The sequence below is a fragment of the Heptranchias perlo genome, chromosome 24, assembly GCF_035084215.1.
Source record: "Heptranchias perlo isolate sHepPer1 chromosome 24, sHepPer1.hap1, whole genome shotgun sequence".
In the NCBI taxonomy this organism is placed as follows: Eukaryota; Metazoa; Chordata; class Chondrichthyes; order Hexanchiformes; family Hexanchidae; genus Heptranchias; species Heptranchias perlo.
Window position 1 is genome coordinate 25,737,197 of NC_090348.1, and position 20,978 is coordinate 25,758,174.

The 20,978-nt window shown below is 39.8% G+C and overlaps 2 protein-coding genes across 2 annotated transcripts in view; both read right to left on the reverse strand.

Annotated features, from left to right (window-relative positions):
• il17rel (interleukin 17 receptor E-like) overlaps positions 1-7,667 on the reverse strand; it is a 54,856-nt gene extending 47,189 nt beyond the window's left edge. The window contains exon 1 of the mRNA XM_068005359.1: positions 7,393-7,667. Coding sequence (XP_067861460.1) covers positions 7,393-7,506 — 114 coding nt within the window. The 5' untranslated portion in view covers positions 7,507-7,667. The remainder of the gene's footprint in view (positions 1-7,392) is intronic.
• An 11,568-nt stretch (positions 7,668-19,235) lies between these two features.
• Positions 19,236-20,978, reverse strand: part of LOC137341780 (protein monoglycylase TTLL8-like) — a 71,770-nt gene continuing 70,027 nt past the window's right edge. Inside the window, exon 12 of the mRNA XM_068005282.1 lies at positions 19,236-20,350. Within this exon, the coding sequence (XP_067861383.1) occupies positions 20,285-20,350 (66 nt within the window). The 3' untranslated portion in view covers positions 19,236-20,284. The remainder of the gene's footprint in view (positions 20,351-20,978) is intronic.

Genomic DNA, 20,978 nt, shown 5'->3' on the forward strand with positions numbered 1-20,978 from the left:
CATCTTCCGGATGGGGGCCGCCGTAGCTGCAGTCATGACCTCCTCGGAGGGCAAACAGCATCACCAGCCTCGCCATCCACGCCGTCCACCTCTGACACGTGGAGCTCCACAACAGAGCGCTGTGACACATCCACCTGCAAAGCAGGAGGGAGGGCAAAGGCAGAGAGAGATGCGTCGCAGGGGGCACTACCCTCGCCACAGGGTCCACAGACCGAGGCTCAGCTTCCTGGACCTCTCTGAGCAGCAGTGCACACGGAGGCTCAGAGTCACTCGACATGTAGTCGTGGACATCTGCAGCCTCCTTCATGCCGAGCTGCTCCCGGTTGGCCCGAGCACCATCTTCTTACCTGTCGCTGACAACATCACCACTGCCCTCAACAACTTCTCCTCCGCATCCTTCCAGGGTGCCACCGGGTACATCGCCAACGTCTCTCAGTCGTCTGCACAAAAGAGCCCTGCAAATACACCTACACCCACTTTGCAGTGACACAATGGGTGGCATCAGTTGTGGGTCTTCATTGTACTCCTCAGGAACGGGCATTATTGCACAAACCAGACAAGATTCGCAAAGATGTGGCAGTAGTGGTGACAATATAATATGTGATGTGAGTTGGTCAGAAATTAAATAGAAGTAAAAACCATGACAAACCCTCAAACACCCTTGTGCATCCCCTTCATGCTCACAACACGTTTGCCTTACGCTTCCCACTGCACATAAGTGATGCATGCCCTGTGGCTGCAGCACAGGTAGTGGCAGGCTGAGTGAGGCCGGCCATGAAAGAGATGCATGAGAGGGTGAGTATGAGATAGAGCCATGAGATTGTATGAGGATTGGGTTGAGTGGTAGTGGCGGGATGAGTACTGGCGAGGTGAGTAAGTGCAGGTAAGATGAGGATGAGCTTTGAGTGGGTGTGAGGGGTGATGTGACAGAGTAGTGTTGGCAATGCAGAAGGAGATGTGGGGTGGGGGCGGTGATGTGGCAGACAGAGTGTAGGGGAATGAGTAAGTGTACTCACTTTGGCTGACCTACTTAGGTCATTGCAGCACCTCCTGCACTGTATGCAGGTGGGCGATATGTTGGTGGTGCAGGTGACCTCCTATGCCACCTCGAGCCAGGCCTTCCTGGTGGCAGAGGCAGGCCGCTTCCTCCCGCCCGCCGGGGGGCAAGATCTCTGTCCTCCCCCTCCTCCTCACCCCATCTAATGATACCTGGAGTGAGGCATCATTAAACTGGGAGTAGCCTTCCCCCTGGGCTGCTCCATGCTGTAATTTTTCCTATTTCTTGCAACATCTGTCAGTGGAGGACTGCCCCTTTAAATAGAGCTCCTCCAGCTGACAGAGCTTACTGTGCATGCGCAGTCTGCCCGACGCGCAGATCAGCAGTGGGGAACCCGGAAGACCAGGTAAGTGGATCCAATTAGGCTGTGATCGCGCGGGGGGGCAGACTGATTTCGCCGGGCGCGTTACCCACGCACCCAATAGCCCCCCCCCGCCGCGAACCTGCAGCCCTGGTAACATCGAGCCCAATGAGTTTAAAGGAAAGGAGGGGGAGAGGAGGAGCTTAGACAAAGAGAAAATGCTGGAGAATAAGGGTACAGACTGAGATAAGACCTGGAGATGACAGCCACACCACTGTGGTTTGGGCGGAGAACTTATAACCTATTCTAGGGCAGGTATTTTTATTTTTGTGTATCAGATGCAATTCTATGCTACTAGGTACGTAAACAATAAAAATTCTGGATCCTACAGAATAAAGTTTTACTGATCTCTAAGTGTATGAGTTAATAAAAAAATAATTTAAGGGCACCACAAGTTATGTTTCCTTTCACACTCATCAATGAACACTAACAGACATGCAAAGTCAATTTTACTGCACTGTTTTATTTCCATCATCCCACTGATATTTAAGTACTTAAAGCAATAATTTACATTGTTTTTAGTAATGTCTAAATGTTAAATGCTGATATAACTATACAGTAAATCTATCTGAATAAGTTCTAGAGTGTTTCGCAGAATGCGACCAGTCTAAGCTCATCCAAATGTTCAAATTTGAGTCAAAATTGAGAAAACATCACTAATGCAACTATATTCGGAACATCAATATTGCACTTTTATATCTTATCTTGATAACAAGCTGTCCAATTTAGATGGCTTGGATCATTTCTAAGTTGTCCAATTGGGATATCAGTGGTCCACTGGACACTGTTACCTAAGTGTATCTGGGTGGTCCTCCACAGAATCAGTCAATCACATTGTGATCCTTATGAAATAAATATCAAGATTAAAATTATCTGCTTAAACCGATGTTGAAATAATTGTTGCAGTTCAAACTTTATACCAACACTTTTGTCTTGAGCATGAAGGTGGTTCCTATGTTCCATAAGCAGACCACGTCTCCTCGGAACAGAAACCTGGAATGCTGTGAATGGGATTGTGTGACTGAGGTTAATTGCAGTATTGAATCGTGGAGATCATGTGAAATTCTTATCAAGTTCTCTTGACACTTTCAGAAGGCAGAAAATACTGCATCATCAGACCAATGTGTTTAAGCTAAAACCAATAGTGAGATTTATTTGTTCTGGGTGCAAATTAAAGTATTGTTAATATCAAAGTACTCTTAACATCTGGACTGCTATTGTTTATATGGTACAAAGTCAGCATAAAAATGACCAATACTTCAATTATCTACAATATTATTCCCTGACTACCCACTTTGAAGCCATTTCAAAAACAAAAAGATTGGAATAGCTTCAGGATGGCTGCAATCAGACAATCAAAAAGATTGATATAATGTCAAAGGAAAAAGATAATGTCCATGTTTTGTTAGATAAGTAATTAGATATTATCAAAAATGAGGCCGATGACTTCACGGTACAGAAAATTTGCATATGAACAGGCGACCGCAAACACTGACTGAATGGGTGAAAGTGAGTAGTGAAAGCCCAATGTACCAAAGAAACATTTGCATTAAAGGATTATGTAAACTATTGTTTCAATAATTTGATCAATTCATGTTAAATCACAGACCATTTTTATTACTGGTAATTGTTTTATTACCTATTTAAATACCTGGAAATCAGTTTGAGAGCAGAGTAAAAGATCGGGCTGAAACTGTATGTATCCTGTTTTAAATCCATTTCCTAGTTGAGACACTGTTATTAGCAGTATTCTTCACCCCTCCAAACTATCTACTGTAAAACAGGTTATTTCGTGTGGATTTATATTTTCATAATCTGCTCATTTGTCACAAAAATTGAATCTACCAGAAATTTTGTTTGGTAATAACCTTACCAGTGCACATATCTATCTATATTTTATTTAAAATTCTTGCACCTAGTCGTACTTCCTGTTTGCACAACTTGGCTTCCTGTTTTTGTCAACTTTTGGTGTCAGCTTTTCCCCATTATAAATTTCTGTGTTCACATTTATAATGGGTTTTGTTCATATCACCAGGTTCCCATAAATCGCTCAAAATGCTTTCTGAAATTGTTTTTCATCGGCCTTTTATTCCCAATAACTAAAATTTATAATGTCTAAAATAAGGGTTTAAACAACAAGAGGTTAATAGCGCTCACCGTTAGTTATGTGCAAATCGGACAGTAACTTCCGGCGACCGCACATGCGCAGTTAAATGCGGAAATCCGGAAGTTGCTGTCCGAGATGCCCTGCTCCTCCAAAAGCTGCGAGAAAATGACATTTTGCCGTCTGGTTCCCCAGCGTGAAGTTCCTGTACTTACTTCATAGATACGGACTAAACTCACCAAAAAAAGTTAAAGCTTATCTATTCTAATGTAAGTATCATTTTAACGGCATGATAAGTCTTAATTACTGCCAAACAACCTCTCTGGCTCTGAAAAATATCTTTCACAAGTGTGGAGTCTCATTCCTTCAACTTTTAATTATTGTTGGACATTTAAATAAAACATTTGTTTCTTTCTATCTCTTTTATCTCTGTCTCTTAATCAATCTTTCTTTCCCTCGCTTTATTTTGCTTACTGTACCTGATTTGACATTAAATTCACTATTCTAACTTACACTTCCTGGTTCAGTCCTTGCACTGCTTAGTAACGATTCTTCAATCTGATTGGTTAAGGAGATACACAGCTGCTTGCCCTGTTCGCACAGGTCCCAGATGCCCTGTAGAGGGCAACGCACCATTTGGCTGTCCAGTTGATAGCAACTAGCTGTACAAAAGCCAATGGAAAGTCTATGGGCAAGTGTAAGTCTAACGAACAGTGCCGCTCACAGCAAAATCCGGCCCAACAAAAAATTCAAAAAATAGGTATTTCACAATAACATGATTAAATTTACCCACTGAATTGTCTTTTGTATCTTTTAATGCCCTCATTAAAATTTTGTCCTAAAGATTTCAGCCTCTCCAAACAACCTGGGTTTGGACTTGATATTTTTGCCTGCAGTTGCGGCTCCGAGCTGAACCATTTGTGCAGTCTCACCATGCTCATTGTACTTAATTTCCTAGGATGCATCTGTATCAGTCAGCTGTGCTGATGAAACATTTTTCTTTAATTTCTGATCAGTAACTTTTCTGTAAATAATTATCAAATAAAAGAGGAAAAATTTCAATATTTTCATTGAGATAAAAATTAGAGTGCTTTTTTTAACCAAGAGGATGTGTGACTGTGTGTGCGTGCATGTATGTGTGAGAGGGAGAGAAATAGAGTTCATATTTCATACTCATTGAAGCATTTGTTTTATGTTCATTAAACTTCGGAAAGTGTATTAAGCTGAAGGAGAGTGAGAGAGACTGGGGTCAGAGAGAGAGAAAAAGAAAGGGAGACAGACAGAGACTGAGGTAAGAGTAAGAGGAAGAGAGGGAGGTGAGAGAAAGAATGTCTTTCTTCATATTAATATTAGTTTAATTTTCAAAAATGTTATATTGAATCTAATTATCTAGTGTGTTTCATTGACAGTTAGATGAGATCAATATTAATCACTTATATCTGTGAGACAAGGGTTCTAATTTCTAACATTATGAGAAAGAGGAGGAAGAGGCAGAAAAACAAAGAGAGAGAAAGACAAACTGACTTTCTTTCCTCATTATAATTTGAATTAAAAAATGTGTTGAATTGTGAAAGCAAACAAAGCATCTTTAAGAGAAACAGATAGGAAGGGACGTTCAGAGGAGGGGATGAAGGGTATGAATTGAGGCCTCTGGCCACTTACCATCTTTCCTTGTAGCGAGTAGGAATGGATGGATGGCTAAGGGTAAGGTGAGTGACAGTGCAGCAAGGAGCAAGGCAGGATACAGGGGTTGAGTAACTAGTTCAAAGGAGAACACTTAAGTGAAGGGTGGTAGGAAAGGGAAGAGTTTCTAGGAATATGAAGAGGTGGGGATGTGATGGGAGCTATGGGTTGGGCAAAGCACAACTGGAATGGGGAGGTGATTGGAAGGAAGCCGCTGAGAGCCATATTTTCCCCACAAATATAGGCTGCAGCCATCATGGTGCATTTCCCTGCCACCACACCATGTCAACCCCTCACCTCCAATCAGAAAGGAAAAAAAAGTAGAAACAGAAAGAAAAACAGAAGAGAACAGAGAAAAAACAAAGAGGTAAGAGGAGGGAAGCAGAAGACGAGCAAGACAGAAGGGAGAGAGCGAGAAACAGCAACAAGAAGAAAGGCAAGAGAGTAACCATAAGCTTCAACTTACCACGTGCAAACATGAGATCGACCAGCAATATATTAAATTTGTTGTATGTTGCATAATCCTTATTTGCCATCACCATTCTGTGTCACACAATCACGCCCACACTTCTACCATTAGATGGAGCTTCATAGAAACTGTAGATCCCCTCAACTATACCTACAGCATCACTAATGCACGCTGAGGGAAATTCTCTTGGTTCTGACTTTCCATGGACCAAACAACAGGACATCCTGTAGTTATATTTATAATTTACAGCTTTTTTACTTCTCACTATCCGAGCAAAAGTAAAATATTTTGACAGTAGTCATTCTCTGTTAATCAGTTTTTCATTCTCCCATACAAAATATGATTCTAATCTTGTATCTCTATGCTTACCATGAATAAGAAATATATTTTGGTCAAATTACGTGGCAACTGCTGTTTAAAAAAAAGCAATGAACCAAAAAGATGTCTTAGGACCAGATAGTCATAGGAACATCGGAACATAGGAACAGGAGTAGGCCATTTCAGTTCCTCGTGCCTGCTCCGCCATTTGGTAAGATCATGGCTGATCTGTGATCTAAATCCATATACCTGCCTTTGGCCCATATCCCTTGATACCTTTGGTTGCCAAAAAGCTGTCTATCTCACGTTTAAATTTAGCAATTGAGCTAGTATCAATTGCCGTTTGCGGAAGAGAGTTCCAAACTTCTACCACCCTTTGTGTGTAGAAATGTTTTCTAATCTCACTCCTGAAAGGTCTGGCTCTAATTTTTAGATTGTGCCCCCTACTCCTAAAATCCCCAACCAGCGGAAATAGTTTCTCTCTATCCACCCTATCTGTTCCCCTTAATATCTTATAAACTTCGATCAAATCACCCCTTAACCTTCGAAACTCTAGAGAATACAACCCCAATTTGTGTAATCTCTCCTCGTAACTTAACCCTGAAGTCCGGGTATCATTCTAGTAAACCTACGCTGCACTCTCTCCAAAGCCAATATGTCCTTCCGAAGGTGCGGTGCCCAGAACTGCTCACAGTATTCCAGGTGCGGTCTAACCAGGGTTTTGTATAGCTGCAACATAACTTCTGCCCCCTTGTACTCCAGTCCTCTAGATATAAAGGCCAGCATTCCATTAGCCTTATTAATTATTTTCTGCACCTGTTCATGACACTTCAATGATCTATGTACCTGAACCACGAAGTCCCTTTGGACATCCACTGTTTTTAACTTTTTACCATTTAGAAAGTATCCTGTTCTATCCTTTTTTGATCCAAAGTGGATGACCTCACATTTGTCTACATTGAATTCCATTTGCCACAATTTTGCCCATTCACCTAATCTATCAATATCGCTTTGTAATTTTATGTTTTCATCTACACTACTTACAATGCCACCAATCTTTGTGTCATCAGCAAACTTAGATAGTCCCATGCATTATGCTTTCATCTTTGGGAACTGGGTTCAACCTAAACCTGGGAATACTTGAAAGTGCTCCATTTAGCAACACTCGCATCCCTCACCTTGACCAGGGCCAAAAATTCACTAAAACAGATTTAAAATTTTGTAAAGAAAAAGAACAGTTTTAAGGGGGGGGGAGCAACAGATTGAAATTGAAAGCATTAAAACAAGATGAAACATTTTAAGAGTATAATGAAAATATTAAACATACAAACATGACTGCAAAATCAACAGTTAAATGATCTTATATTACGACAAAATTGTAAAAAGAAACTAAGCTCTACCTGAGAACACCTGAGTCCACATTTAGTGATGTTTTCAACAGCTCGACAGCAAGAAATGAGCAAACCCAAAGTAATTAAGAGGCAACTGAGACGACAGCAGCTGTCCCTGCGCATTTTATCTTTGTCACTTTACAAATTAAAAAAATACATATATCATGAAAGAAGACACTAACTCAACAAAACTCGTTATTTTATCAGAGGCGCTACAACCTGCATGGAGTTCGCTATCAACTTGCATCAGTTTCCTTTACGTTGCCCCAACACTGACTCGCCGCCTCCGACAGCAGGCTAAAAACGGACCCGAAGTCCCTGCCCCGCCTCCAGAAATTCCTGGGTCCTATCCCCTAGCGCTGCGTAAAAAGCCAACCCTTCGAACTAAAGCACATGATTTCTTGGAATAATTGTAACATGCAGTGTATTCCATCACAATTTGAAATTTGCCATACGTGATTCTAAAACGAATATCCTGTCATGAAAAGCAGTGCTCTAATCTACAGACTGTTAGCTACATTAATCAATTGTGTGTGTTTGTATGGGAGGGGGGGAAGCTCCTAGCAATAAACATTTGTCGAGAATTCGTACTGAATTCTGAGTAAATAGTTTCCAGTTGCACAATTTATCTCTTGATTGTCATGGAATATTTCCAAATTTCTATCATTTTATTGTCTTTCACTTGTTATAGTTTGGCAGTTTACAGCCAGAATTAAAGCCTTGCAACACATCATAGAGAACCTGTGTGGCAGATATGGAAAGAACTGTCCATGAAAACTTTAACCTCATGAAATTACAACTGCAGAGTATTTAACTAGAATCAAAATGCTGAGTGTAACTGGATTCTCAAGGTCTATTCACTGACCAGAAATATGCTCCTAGCCAGAGTGAACTAGAATTCATTTTATAAAAGCATTCAGTCCTATAAATATGAATGCCCTCAGATAGTACCTGAATGTTTAATTCTTTCTTCACCCGTCCTCCAGGGGCTTTTCAGGTATCAGTAACTTTTTTAAAATCACAATATACAGTGGAGTCCAACCAACATTTGAATGCCTCACCAGTGTCTGTGATTGCCCAGGCATCAATTGGCAAGTGTCTTCCTTAGAAACATCATAAGTAGCATTGGTGAGACTCCCTACACTCACACATACAGTCCAATGTTTAGTGCAAAGCATTGTATGCTAATGGGTCATACAAAGCACTATGCTGATCATCAACCAGTAACCCCTTTTAGTACTCTGTGTGTGTGGACACCAGGTGAAGAAAGTTTAGATCATGCTGAGATGGCTCCCATGATCAGCTATGATCAACTAACTGATACCATTCAGACTCACATGAAAAATAGTCACTGGAGATCTGTCTCCAGCAATAAAACTGTATCTCAGCTTGAATTGCCATCTCCAGGACAGGAATAAAATCAGGGGAGAGGAGAAGTAGAACACATCGTTTAAATGTCCGAAATCAATAAAAGACTCCCGTTGTCTTCTCTTTGTCTCACGCACACAAAGTAAATAGCAATTCAATCATGTATATTAATTTATGGATCAAACGTGCGTCCTGTATGCCTTAATGTAAATTAGATAATGTGTACGTCCACCACTGTTAGAAAAATCTGTCAAATATAAACCAAAATAAAATTAAACGTACCTACTTTTAACGCACCAGTGATTTTACTGCATATCTTTCAAGCACTGTGAGCTAAACAAATGTTAGGTTGTGGCTGTGTAAGTGGTAGAATATTTCTGCTTTGCCGTGAAACACAGAGCATACTTCATCACTAATATTGAGTTATAGCAGTTTTATCTCATGTCTGAAAGATCCATAATTATTAAAGATTCCAAGCGGCAGTGAGTTATAATACTCTTTTCCACAAGTGAAAGAATACATGGAAGCCCTCATCACTGCTGAAATGTGCTATTTATTCCCTTGGTGCATGGCTCCTGGTACAACCTTAAGCATATCTTTAAATGTGTTCTGGAACTTGACTCAGTGCTGCTGGTTGTTAAGTGTTTATTCACATATGAATTTTAAACTGGGATTTTTACAGATGTGAAACATTGATCCTGGAAGCATTGACATTTTTGATTGTATTTTGAATTGTACATATTATGAGAAAAAGTCTTACTTTGCAGTCACGCTTACATTGCAAATGTATGCTATGTTCATTTCCATCCTGAAGGATGTATATCAGGGCTGGAATCTTTTTGTCCGATTGATACATTTTTGCTGAACTAATTCATACTGTTTTTGATGTGTAAGGAGAAAGTACACAGTTATTAGACTGTGAAAATTATCAACAAAATAACCTTTGGGATGAAATCAGAAGTCTTATAAATGTCACTGCCATATGGACCTGAGCCAAACCATATGTGTCATGTGTGAACATTGAACATAAGGAAATGACCATGGGGATGTCCCAGATTATGTCAGAAAGGGCATATTGCCAAATATCTATGTCTATATTTTTTTGTAAACAATTTTACAACACCAAGTTATAGTCCAGCAATTTTATTTTAAATTCACAAGCTTTCGGAGGCTACCTCCTTCCTTAGGTGAACGATGTGGAATATATATGTGCAATATATTTTTTTGCCAGAGAGTAATAAATTTGAGCTGTTTCTACAATTTTATAAGGGGAACAGAGCTTAAGCTGTGGAACAGACTCCCAACAAAAGAAGTTGAAGCTGAGGCAATGAACTCCTTTAAAAAAAAGAGATGGTTAAAAATTTGATTGGGAATGGGATAGTTGGTTTTAGTAAAAGGCATAGACTGAGTTAATCAAATATTCCATGGGACGTAATGGCTTTTGTGCTGTAGGGTGAGGGATGTCATCTGATGAACAGTAGAGATGTGAAGCTGGATGAATATGCTGGAGTTTTGCTTGATTACATTTGGGACCAATGAGTTTTTATGCAGAATTTTCCTTCAGGACATGGAAATAGGTGGGGGAGAGTCAAATAAACATGGTTTGTGGAAGGCTGGATTGACCAAATGGCCCTTTCTTGTCCCATGCTTTCTTATTTGTAATATTAAGAATTTCACCCAACGTGGATACCCAGGATATATCTCTAACAAACTTCAATATTGGTATCATAGTAAAAATAGACGGTCCCTGCAATTTTACAGATTTGGGCCCCGAGCTTTATGTATTTCGCTCACCCCGTTTATCACTCTGTCTCAGTTGAGATAAATAATGGCCCAGAATTTGTTGGAGGGGGGCATCTCACAACGTGCCCAGTTTGTTAGATTTTTTTCCTCACCCTTCACCTCAAAAAATGTTTGGGCTGCAAATTGCCGGAAATGCAAGCTGATATGGGGCATCTGGGACCTTGGTGAACGACGGGACCAACAGATAGAGAAAGAAACAGAGGAATGACGGGGAAAGTGAATTAGAGTCAAATTAGATACAGAAAGAGAAATAAAGAGAGGGAAAGAAAGATTGGATTAAGAGAGAGAGAAAAGTAAGAAAAAAATAACAAATTAAAAATATTAAAAATCTCAAAGAACAATTTACTACCTGTAACAATGAGACTCTGCAGTTTCAACTGTTCCTTTTCTGGGCTGGAGAGGTTGAGTGTCATCACAGGAAAATCTCATCATTAAAAGGTCCTTACGTTGTTAAGCACCAACTCTAACTTTCTGCAAAGAGTTTAATTCGTTTTAAATGCTGCAATTTTTTGAAACCCATGGGGAGATTGATGACGAGCGCCTGTTTCCACGAGACTAATAGCAGAGCAGCACAAATCGACCAACAATTTGTGGCAATTTGCAACTCACAGCTTATCTCTTCCTCACCACAAGTTGCTGGGTTATTTACACACCAATAACAGCGAGCGCATTAAACTCGCCGTTATTTTCCCAGCAAATTCTGGGCCAATATATTAAATTTACCAATCAATAAACAGACAAATAAACTTGTTGTTTATCAATATTAATAAGATAATTCTATTAATTGTAATACAGTGAAAACCAATTACTTCCTTCTTTTTCATCATAATTTCCTGCACTTTATCATGGCTTTCTAAAGTTACCAATTTCCTTATCCGGTTTTCATCGGATAATCACTTTACTGTAAATTCCAGCCTACTGTCACTTTTTCAGGGAAACATTTCATATACCTTTATCTCTATAATTATTTTCTTGGCAATCCATCAGATCCAAATGTCAACATCCCATTTAAAATGCTCAAATATCCACACATGCCACAATTGGCTTCTGCACCTCCTGGCTAGGTAGGGGAGAATCATACAAGGATCCCGTACCTAATCACTGTCCAATGACCCCTGTTGGGACTATGATTGCTGGCTGAGCACAGAATTCCCCCGTTGTCAAATAACCTGGCAACACTGTCAACATTCAGACATGGAAAATGGCTACTTGGGTAAGGTATACCACAGGGTGCCTAGTGCCCATGAAACTATAGCCCAGCAATGAGTCAAAGCCTTCAGTAGAGATGGGGCGCTCATTGTTCGTTAACAAATTGTGCTTTCTGCCGAAGGAATGGAACTTCTTATGATTGATTCATATTTAGTCGATTGGACATTTGATTATATACTTGACAGATTGAGATTATTTGAGCCAATTGTGACATTTTGCCTGTTAACATGACACTTTTGAAGTGCGATGCTTTTGAGGTGCCACACTTTAAGGAATGGCACTGTTCAAAGGTCTGACACTATGGATACATACATGATGCAAGACTTTTAATTATATGATGTTAATGTGTAACATTGTGGCATGTACTTTGAGAAGGGGTGAAATGGCAAAATCTGCAGATGTATAATTGCAAATCTATTTGGCCTAAATTGATTTCTGATCCTGTTTTAAACATTTTTTAAAATCTAGGTTTCATCAGCCAGCCCTCATACGGTGGCCAAATTTTGTTGAGGAAAAATATGACGGGGGATACATTTGCTAACGCTCCTGTGAAACACCTTGGGATGTTTTACAATGTTAACGACGCTATATAAATGCAAGTTGTTATTGTCGTTGATACAGCAGCCTTATTTCCCCTGCCTGCTGGCTTCAAAATGTATGGATAAATTGAACAGGTTATTTTGCAGAACAAGCTGGAGCATGTACAGCCAGTCAAATTACTTTTACTTTGTGGCTTTAAACCCTGTATAAATGTCAAAGTGCTAATGTTTTGCTAAAGAAAACTCCCTTGCACTGAAATTTAGTCCTATTATTCTCAGTCTTCCTACTGGCAAATCGAACTTTACAATAAAAAGGTTCCACTCTACACTGAAATCAAAACAAAGAAAGTGCTAAAAATACAGAGCAGGTTTTCCAGCATCTGAAAAGAGAAAGAACAGTTAACTTTCTTAATGTGTAGACTTGTACGCTGTATGCCACCAACTGCCTACAGCAAGTACTACACATGAGAAAAATGCTTTTCATTCCTCTGCTACATTCAGACTGAAGCTACTTGACATGGCAATGCTAACATTAATATTTCCCTTCTCAAAGAATATACCACAATGTTACACATAAACATCTATATAATTAAAAGCCTTGCATCTTGCATATATCCATAGTTTCAGACCTTTCAAAGGTACAACACCTCGAAGTGTTTCATCTCAAAAGCACTGCACCGCAAAAGTGTCACGTCAACAGGCAAAACTCACCATAACACAGAAAAACTGCAAATGCTGGATCAGTTTCATTTAAGCATAGGATATTGTGATATGATTTGCTTTAGTATTAATGCAGTGTGTAAACATTCCACAGGCCTAAGGTACTAGAAGGCTGTTGATGGCATTGTAGCTATAGCCAGTATGAATCAGTGGGGGAAAAAAAATAATCTTTAAGCTACTTGTTCTGTGAGTTACGAGAGATTTATCAGGTGTTTTCTGTCTCATCATTTATCTTTACTATTACGATGTTATCTTCCTCCTTATGCAGTTTTTACTGCTGCTAATAACATAGTTTCTGATAATCTGTCCTTTAATAATTCTTCTCCTCCCACAATATAATGACAACTAGGGTTCCCGCTTTCTCAAAAAAATCAGGGTGGTTAGTCAGCCAAGATCGTCCCCCTCTGGAGCCGTGTCGACTGCTGTTTACTAGGGTAGTTGTTTTACAGATAATTTTCAAGTTTACTGCTGATAATTGATCCCATAATTTTACACAGAAGGAAAGTAAGACTAATGGGTCTGTAGTTACTTGTATTTGTTTTGTCATCCTTTTTGAATTTAAATACCATGTTAGCCTGTTTCCAATCTACTGGTACCTCCCCAGTATCCATTGACTCCCTCATGATGATCATCAGTGCCTCGCAAATCTCCACGCTAGTCTCTCTCAACATTTTGGGATCTATCTCTGGGGATTTGTTTGTTGTAAGATCTTTCAACTTATCTGGACATCCATGTCATTTATATCAAAGCCCTGAATTTTGCCTTGTACTTTTTTTTGCAGAGGGCATGTTGTTTATATCGCCACAGATGCTGCCTAACTTGCTAAGTATTTCCAGCATTTTCTGTTTTTATCTCAGATTTCCAGCATCTGCAGTATTTTGCTTTTGTTTATAGCTTCCCTAGTGAATACTTGGAGGAAATAATCATTCAGAATATTGACTGTCTTTTGCTCATCCTGAGTTTCAAGTCCATTTGCATCTTTTAATGTTCTTACCTCGTCTCTGACAGTCCTTTTATGATTGTCATATTGAAAGAGTTTTTTTGCAGTTATATTTTGTCTCTGCAGCTATGCTTTTTTTCTAGGTCTCTCTTTGTCTCTTTGGTCAACCTGTTAGCTTGTTTTTGCATGATCTTAAATTCATCCCAATAAGTGCCTTCTCTTTTCTCCCTGCAGTAGAGGCCACTTTCCCTCTTTATTTCACTTTTAATGTGTTTGTTAATTCATTTAGGGCCATGTTTGTTTAGTCTGAGTTTGCTGATCTTCGGTATGTACTTGTCTTGCATGCTGAGCATTATTCTTTTAAAGAGGTTCCTTTTATCTTCGACTAAAATGTTGTTCAGCCATCTTCCTTCAATCCATTTGCTTTAAAACTTCCCTCGTCTCATCAAATTTAGCTCTTTTAAAGTTTTACACCTGGCTTCTGATTTTAGGTTTAATTGAGGTCCAGTTTATGTCAAACTTGATCATTCTGTGATCACTGTCCCCCACAGAACTGTTAAGAATTCTTGAGGCCTCAGGTACCAAGAACATTCAGGGTCCCTCCAGAATGCTCCAGAACTAGCCGCGCCTCGAGCCAAACTGTTCCAGTACAGCTACAATGCTGGCATCTACCCGACAATGTGGAAAATTGTCCAGGTATGTCCTGTCCACAAAAAGCAGGACAAATCCAAGCCAGCCAATTACCGCCCCATCAGCCTACTCTAAATCATCAGCAAAGTGATGGAAGAGGTCGTCGACAGTGCTATCAAGCGGCACTTACTCACCAATAACCTGCTCACTGATGCTCAGTTTGCATACGAGAGTCTTAATTTTCTTTATATCATTCAAGTATCCACCACACTGTATGTGATTCCTACTGCAGATACTGAATAAGGAAAATTAAGACATAACATATTAATATACATTGATAGAAGATTTTCTACACATTGGCATCTATTTTATATGCTGTCAAGTAGTTGTTTGTGAGACCTGGCTATTGTTTAGTTAAAAAGAAGATCACTATGTAGTTACTTATGGATTTTGAAATGGTTAATTGCTGCCCAAACAGTAAATCAGCTCAAAAACAGTTAGCTTTTGAATGTCCCTGGTGTATCCCTGTAGTATGTTTTAGGCATGAACATTGCACTTATACAATTTAATCACTTGGTTTCCCATTGGCTCAAAGGGTAAATGCATCACCTGGTGCAGTACTGGGCCATGCAATCTAGGGAATATACCAAGTTTGTTCCCTGGTCTATGTTTAATTGGCCTCAGTGCCACTGGGATAAAGAATGCAAAATTCAGCCAGGGTCCCATTTCTGATCACCCTCAAGTGATCCTTGCTGCAAAATGCAAACAAGTGGGTGTTGGCTGAGGGCAAGATTGGTTCAGTTGTGATGCCCCTCCATGGCCAAATAGCCTGCTCACTGTTCACCACACAGGCTTATACATATAGAATGGCAAATTGGCTAAGGTACTAGAAGGCTGTTGATGGCATTGTAGCTATAGCCAGTATGAGTCAGTGGGGAAAAAATAATAATCTTTAAGCTACTTGTTCTGTGAGTTAAGGGAGATTTATCAGGTGTTTTCTGTCTCATCATTTATCTTTACTATTATGGTGTTATCTTCCTCCTCATGCAGTTTACTGCTGCTAAAAACAGATAGTTTCTGATAATCAGTCCTATAATAATTCTTCTCCTCCCACAATTTCTTGCTACTGATTTCATATGAATTATACGTTTTGCACAGTTCATTTTACAAAACCAGTCAATGAGTCATCATTACCAAGAAACCATGGGATAAGAATGAGACCAGTTGTGAGAAATCATGGGGCAAGAGTGGTTACTAATTGTGACAATCCATGAGATAATATGACAACAATCTGTGTGAGGTTAACTGTGAGAAATGGTGGGATAAGTTGGATTCAGAAAAAACTCACACAGATACTAGAATTTGAATAGAAATATAATTAATGTATACCACAGAGGAACAGTGAAGTCACTAGAAACAGTCAAATGCTATTGCTTCGGCATCAATGCCACACAAAGCTGTTTGTGGTACTGGTATCAAAAGTATACAGTACACTCCTTTTAAACCACAACTGGTTAAATTGTAACTCTGCATTAGATTTCAATTTGGATTGTACCCCTCTTTACCCTTTCATTGCTGTACAAAAGTAGCATTTTAAAAAAATAGGGCCAAAAATCTGCATCCCTTCCAGCGCATTCCCACTGTGTGTTTGGTGGGACTGAAGCAATTGGGTCGGATATTGGGCCAGAAACCAGATATGCCAGGTTTCAGTCTTCCCGACAGGTTCTGGAGGATCTTGTTTGGGGCAAAACCTCTGTCGACTCCAAACATGGTCCCCTGCGTTAGAGGGGGTGAGGCTGGGAGAGGGAGCTTCCTTGTCCCTAGTCTGGGAATCCACTGGTGGGCCGGTGTGCTCAGTGAACGTAAGTGCACTGACCCATCAGCCAGCGGAGGTGAGACCCACCTGGGGAGGTCTAGGCGTGCAACATGGTCAGCACCTCTAAGTATCTTTGGCCAATTTTCAGCCCACTTATAAAAGGGCCCGATGGGCTTACCTATTGCATCTTTCCAAGGTTGAAGCAGCACGGGCACCCTCCACTGGGACTCCCTGCCTCACCTGATCTGAATTAATTTAGTCATGTGCAAAGCTTTGTTACCATCACCACCCCACTCGTCCCAGTCCATGCCAGGGTGAGTAGGCAAAGGCAATAGTCATTTCACACTGCTTATTATCCAAAATAGCTGCTCAGAAACAATGGGCAAGTTTTGCTGTTTGTGGGACCTCGCAAAATTTGACCTTAACATATAAGCTAGGCTCTCATTCAAGTGCAGTATTGAGGGAGTGCTGCACTGTCGGAGGTGCCATCTTTCAAATGAGACGATCAACAGAAGCTCCATCTGCCTTCTCAGGTGGATGTAAAAGATTGCATGGTACTATTCAAATAAGAGCAGGGGAACTCTCCTGGTGTTCTGACCATTATTTATCTCTAAACCAACATCACTAAAAAACAGATTATCTGGTAATTTATCTCATTGCTGTTTGTGGGACCTTGCTGAGTGCAAATCTGTTACCATATTTCCCTAAATTCCAACAGTGACTACGCGTCAAATGTACTTCATGGCTTTGAAGCACTTTGGGATCTCCTGAGGACGTGAAAGGCACTATAAAATGCAATTTCTTTCTTTCTTTCTCTTTTTTTGTTTCAATCTCCTGTCATAACTTCAGTGGGAGATCAGCAGAACCTCCAGAACAACATCGTAAATTACTGTTTTTAGCCGTTTGCAATGTTTCTCTGGAAGTTCCATCGATCTCTTGCAGGAGAATCCCTGTGGCAATTCCTTGTGATATTCTTTAATGTTTTTAACTAAGCACTAACGGGCATTGATGCATTTCTTCCTAAATTATGCATTATAGCAAATTTCGGCTTGGCTAAGTGCTAACACTCTTGTTTCTGAATCAGGAAGTCCCAGTTCAAGCCCCATTCCAAGACTTGAACATATCATTTGGTTGACATTTCAGTGCAGTGCAGCATTGCTGAAGGTGCCACCTTTTGAATGAGATGTTAGACCTAAATCCTATCTTCCTCCTCAGTTCAACATAAAAGATTCCGTGGAACTATTTGAAGAATAGCCGAAGTTCTCCTGACCAACATTTACCCCTCAACCATCACCGCAAAAAAGATTAACTGGTCATTTATCTCAATGATGTCTGTTAAACAAATTAGTTCTTGCCCTTTCCTACATAACATTGACTACATTTCAAAAGTAATTTGTTGCCTGCAAAGTGCTTTGAAACATCCTTTCCTTATTCTATATGGTCGGCTGGAAGTAGCACCAACAAAAATGAAAACAAAACACAATTGCGAAGGATATGTGTACGCAGAAGAAAAAAAATCAATATTGTATGACACAAAACAAAAGCCACACCAAAAACCACAGTCCTGCAACACAAACCAGTAATTTTGCAGGAAATGACAGTAAGTCTGCAGGAAATACAGAAAACCACAATGGAAGTCATTTCACAGCTAAGAACATGATGACCCTTAAAATGGTCAAGCCGACATTTGCTATAATGCATAATTTAAGAAGAAATGCATCAATGCCCATTAGTGTTTAGTTAAAAAATTAAACTAGATTGATTTTGTCCACCTTGAACTCATGTACCAAATTCAATGCTTATCACACACTGAATTAGATAGGACAATTAGGTAAATAATAAAAATAGATTATGGAATCAGTCAATAAAATTGGATTGTTTACATATCACCTAGTTTTGTGACCTACTTCTGTTAGCTGTTTTTGATGCTCAGCTAGATGATACATTCAAACAGAAGGAACAACTATTATGTGGCACCCGTGACTGGTAAGAGATGAAAACAAACTTAGTAATTAAATGCAGGCAACTAAAGTAGGATCACAGTTGTGTTTTATATAGTTCTCTCACTTTAAAGATAATCATTCTGGGGTTATGGGTGTCACTAGCTGGGCCAGCATTTATTGCCTCGTTGCCCTCAAGAAGGTGGTGATGAAACTTCCTCTTGAACCGTTGCAGTCCGTGTGGTGAAGGTACTCCCACAATGCTGTTAGGTAGGGAGTTCCAGGATTTTGACCCAGCAACCACTTAATTTACCTATGATGTAATTTCTCTTGTGAAATAACATTATTTTGGTTTGTCTGCCTTTCATTCAGAATGACTGGCATTTCACTCATTTACTGGCATTTCATTCAGTTACTGGCATTTCATTTAGGATTACAGGTATTTAATGTAGACTTACTGGTTCGTCTTGTAGGACTGTGGTTTTTGTTGTGGTCTTTTCTGGGTGGTATCTGAGCCATTGCTTCAATGTTTCATTGGCATATCTAGATTGATGACCAGCTTGTTTCTTCTAGATGTTAAGAGGCACACTGTCTGCTGGTTAAGGTGCTAAACTGTAATAACCACTATTGTGCAATGACCGGTTCACTACAATTCTGGAACACTGCGTATCACAAGGCTCCCACATGCTTTTAAATTATTTAACCTGCAGAAATGGTTAAAATTGCCTATCCTTTACTTTCCTCTATGCTTATGCAGGACAGAGTCAAACATTTTAGGAACATAAAATTGTTTATTGTGCAAATAATAAAATATTAAAGAATAGCAATTATATCGGAAAAGTGGCTTGGTATCAGTTTTACAACTTGTAATATTATTTTATTTACCGTGTTCAATCATCTTACATCATTTTTCTGACAGCACAAAAGCAGAGGTAATACAAAGGAATTTTATAAAGTAGTATCTAGAAAATGTAACACAAAGGGGATGATTTTAACCCTACCTGACCAGCGGAAACCAAGCAGGTGAACAGTTAAAATTGCCCAAGTTACATGCCCATCCAGGAGTCACTGCGGGCTGACAGATTTGGATTTTCACCTGCTCTCCTGAGCAAGCAGCAAGGACACCCGCCCATAGCCATTGGGGTCTCTTTTAACATATGAGTGCTGGGTCCAGATGACATCATCGGAACCCAAATGTAATTTTTACCAGGTGACCGGAGCGGGAAGTGACAGCGAGTTCCTGCCAGAACAACACTGCGGTGAAGAGGATAGGAGCCAGAAGAGGCCCAAAAAGGTAAGCCTTGTGAGGCCAGAAGGAGGAGGAGTTCTCCTTCGGGTCACAAGGAAAGATTACGCCTCTCCTGCTACGAACCTGGACACCGCCCACCCCCCCACAATCGAGGCACCCCTGTAGGACAGCCTGGCAGATGATCCCGCCACTTATATGTTGGTAATAAAGACCAAAGTGCAAAAAAACAACAGGCATCTAATATTGGAAGTGCAAAACTGCAGAAAATATTCATCACATTCTGACGTTGGACTATGCAGTGTACAGACATAAAAGTTTTCAAAAATACAGAAGGACTGAGGGTACTTTTCTGTAAGTTACTGTCATTTTGTTATGTGAGTGTCATCCTGCTTACAGTGTGAATACATGCTGATTTTCTAATTATTATCAGCAGCTAACTACTCAAAACCTGTAAAATATCAGAGAAAGAACAAACACAGGAACTACACTCAGTTAATGAGAAAAATGTGTGAGTACTGAAAAGTTGAAAACACATTAAACAACAGGACCCTTTAATAGCCCTGGAATATATGGAATGTAAGATCACTGAGAACCAAAGGCAGACAGTATCGGCTGCTGAATAGTAGCAGAGTTCTGTAACAGAATATCTTGGACAGATGAAGAGTGTACCAGAGATATGAAACAATTCTACTTGTGTTTCTGTAGGACATTTGCTTGAAGAGAATAAGTTCTTTTGTTGAGGTACCTTCTTTCCTGGAAATAATTCAGATAGAAAGGATATGGCAGTAAGTACAAACATAAATGGTTGGGCCGCAAAATAGATCAACAGAAATGAAGATAAAATCTCAAAAGGACAAAATATCACAGTCATTGTGGATATGTCACGAGATAAGGTTCTCTATTATTATCAGGGCGGTTATTTATTGAAGTTCTTGGATATTACATCATAATGAAGAAAAGTGACAATATTTGAAAAAAAGCCAAATCAGCAGAACTGCTCCACAATTCACACATCCATTTGACCCTTTTTCCTGTCTGTAGGGCTTCACCATCCTTTCTGGAGCTGGAATACATGCTGTTCAAAATGGACCTTCTGAATGGCTGGAAACTGGCTCCAAAATCCTGGTCAAGTCATTAAATAACTATGTCAACATTTTCATTTCTGACCACAATATCAGATATTGATGTTGATTGGCAGCATTCTCTCCTTTGGATCAGTGGTGATGAGTTCAAAGTCCCACAGCACAATACAAGTGCATATTGTACACTGACACTTCAGCGCAGTACTGAGGGAGTGTCAGAGGTGACATCCTTTGGATGAGACTTTAAGTTCTACTGCCTGTTCAGGTGGGCATTACATATCATAAGAACAAAAGAACAT